Consider the following 3,000-nt stretch of genomic DNA (forward strand, 5'->3'; position numbering starts at 1 on the left):
GCCAACCGTCGGCCTAACAGCAGACTGAATTTTGTGATCACCGAACTGGTCGCCACTGGGGCGGGACCATGAGTCGATTGCCAACTGCGCTGCGTATTGCCCCTCGGTTTTGTTCCTAAAGAAGGCCACTCCCAAATTCCGCCTAATTTCTGATGCACGCTATGCTATATTATCGAACACCGTGTGGTGCCGAGCTACAGGTATAAGTCCCGTGGGATGCTTGTGGGAAGTGCCACAACCACACGGCTATCTGCCCACCGTGTCTCAGAAGTCCGGCTATCACCACATTGATATGCACAAGGAAGCTCGGCAATCTTAGGCTTTGCACAGCAAGGGCGAATTTTCCCAGGTTGTGCAGTGCCCAGTAGGCTGGCACCAGCCTGTTGGGGTTTTTTCGCACACCAGGGTGCGGGCGCCCTACCAGCGGCGAGAGCGGGTTCTCACCGACTTGGTGTTGACACCATCAACGGCTCAATTCGTCCCGAAAGGATGAGACTCGCAGTGCAGAGGATGGTGGAACCTGCGCAGCGTTCAACAGCTGTACTCCCTACTGGGTGCATGAGATCGCGGACCTTTCGGGCATGTCGCTATTGCTGCCCCAATGTGGTCCACAGTTTTACCGGTCCAGGTCTGGTCCTACCGCCAGCCATGAGCTGTCGGAGTCGCCAAATATTGCACGTTTCTTTGCAGTCTAGGGTGGGTTAAACTCTTTTGGCAACCTACCCACGCGCACCCATTTGCCATCCACACAGATGCTGTTCCGAGTTTTTCGTATGGCGGCTGGGTTGGTTGGGTCCTTGAGGACGGTGCCCTTGCTGTGGGCTGATGGGTATCGGAACTGGAGGGTCCATCTCAGACTCCTGGAACTGTCGGTGATGTTTAATGTGTTACCGAGCCTCATTCGGCAGGGGTGCTTGGACGCCCAGCGGGTGCTGGTGACAATCAAAGCCAACCTGCTAAAGACTTGATGATCCAAAGGTGGACCCCTTGTGGCCATGCACATGACGTGTGTGCACCACTGCTCTGGTAATAGGGCTTGGATCTCAGTGGATTGTTTCCCTCTTGAGTGCCACCAGTTCGCGGACGCACCCTTCAAGGGGCATGGCCCTTTCGTTTGGCTGCTAAACCCTGCTTTGTTTGCACAACTGGCCAGACCGTGGGGTCACGAGGATAATTTGCAGTTGCCTTAGTCACATCGACAGCAGTCACCTAATGCTCCCCCTTACAATTTCACCAGATACTGACATGCGACAGGGTGCGAATGTCGCTGGGTGGTGTTTCCGCCTTCGCAATCATCGGACAAGCCCTGATGCATGCAACCGCCACCATGCACGGCTTTGGTTCACCATGTCTCTCGGGCCTCATGCAACCTGGTGGCCCAAATTCATAAAATCCATAATAATAGTCATCATATCATCGTAATAATTACAGTAGTAGTAGTGATAGCTTAGTCTTGGCTGCAGCTTTTCCGTTCGTCCAAGCTAGTCTGTGTTACTGAAAGAGGGCATAGTCCCGTCCACTCGGGGTCACCCAAGGGGTATCCACCCGCCAAGATGATACACGATTGCATTCCCAGTGGACTTTGCCGACGGCGCCAACTTTGTGCCAGTGCCACCCCTGAAATGCAGACCCTGATACACATATCGTGCCCCACTTGTAGTGGTCCGTGTGTGCTGCAAGCGGCACCGATGGACACGATATGGGTTGTGCGGCATCGTCACCACCATCCCTTCCCTCCGCTGGGTCGTGGCCAACTCGGATGGCATGCTGAGCTTGGAGCAGCATACCACGCCGCTTAACACAACCATCCCACTAAACCATACAGACTGCTCCGGGCCCCCTGTGGAGGCTCTTTGTGGAGGCAGGGCTGTCTCCGCGCTTTGGAACACACTCACTGCACTCTGAAGGTGTGACCGCTGCCGTTAACAACCGTGCGGATTGCAGCTTGGTGCAGCAGCTGGGTGCTGGAAGAGTGCGGAGGTTTCGAGAGCATAATGGTGAAGACAGCACCGCGGCTGGGGCATGGGTGAGGACCCTCTTGACCTATACCAACCAGTGATCGTTGCACTTGTGGGTCCTTTCAAGACCTGTCATTACTATCGGCCACTAATGCAACTTTCACAATGGGTTGGTGTTGGGAGGGGGTTTCGCAACGGGTTGCTTTGCTACGGAGTTGTGCTTGCGGTTGGCGGCTTAGCTACTGTAACGCACCACGGCAGGACTGAGCAATAAGCTTCGACTTCTCGAAGCGAAGTATGAGTGTAGAGATAGGCAAGTTATTGCGAAGGAACTGCCGTGGTGCGTGGAAGTCGGGCGCATGCATGCATGCATGTGCCGGACCGCAGTACGGCAAGGGACGCCGAGCTCCTACTTGGGTCCCACAGGCGCATTGGTTCTTTAACTGCCGTTGTTTTGACTATTACCAAGAGGTGTGTCCCGCTGCTGGGACAGTGTCCTCTAGTTTCCCCCCACCCACCCACAGGTCGGTATCGTACTAATTGTCCTTTATTATGGGTTTAAGTTTGGAGTACCCGTATCGGTGCGTTCTCTCATCAATTTTCTGTGCCTCGTCGTTCCCCCCACCCACCCAGGGCAACCCCGGGGGTTGCCACAATGCAGCGGTCCCTGGTTTGTCCTTGCTGGTTTCGGGTGGGTCGCCCGCGTGGCTCTTGTCGGGGCGCTTGAGGTTGCAGATTCGTTAACGGTGCAACACAGGTAACTGTCATTACTATCGGCCACTAATGCAACTTTCACAATGGGTTGGTGTTGGGAGGGGGTTTCGCAACGGGTTGCTTTGCTACGGAGTTGTGCTTGCGGTTGGCGGCTTAGCTACTGTAACGCACCACGGCAGGACTGAGCAATAAATGATAGAAGCAAAGCCATTGACGATGTTATATAAGGCGATAAGATGAAGAGTCATCCAAAGACCTCACAATATTTTTGACCACTGATCAAATCACTGGCCAACCCTTCCTGAAGATGTTGAAGTGAACAGTTCTC

General features: G+C 54.3%; 1 protein-coding gene across 1 annotated transcript in view; it reads left to right on the top strand.

Moving 5' to 3' along the window:
• VOLCADRAFT_108749 (uncharacterized protein) overlaps window positions 1-2,852 on the top strand; it is a 5,391-nt gene extending 2,539 nt beyond the window's left edge. The window contains exons 3-6 of the mRNA XM_002959742.1: window positions 753-929; window positions 1,826-2,026; window positions 2,483-2,539; window positions 2,592-2,852. Coding sequence (XP_002959788.1) covers window positions 753-929; window positions 1,826-2,026; window positions 2,483-2,539; window positions 2,592-2,702 — 546 coding nt within the window. The 3' untranslated portion in view covers window positions 2,703-2,852. The remainder of the gene's footprint in view (window positions 1-752; window positions 930-1,825; window positions 2,027-2,482; window positions 2,540-2,591) is intronic.
• The last annotated feature ends 148 nt before the right edge of the window (window positions 2,853-3,000 follow it).

Source organism: Volvox carteri, assembly GCF_000143455.1.
Source record: "Volvox carteri f. nagariensis unplaced genomic scaffold VOLCAscaffold_671, whole genome shotgun sequence".
In the NCBI taxonomy this organism is placed as follows: Eukaryota; Viridiplantae; Chlorophyta; class Chlorophyceae; order Chlamydomonadales; family Volvocaceae; genus Volvox; species Volvox carteri.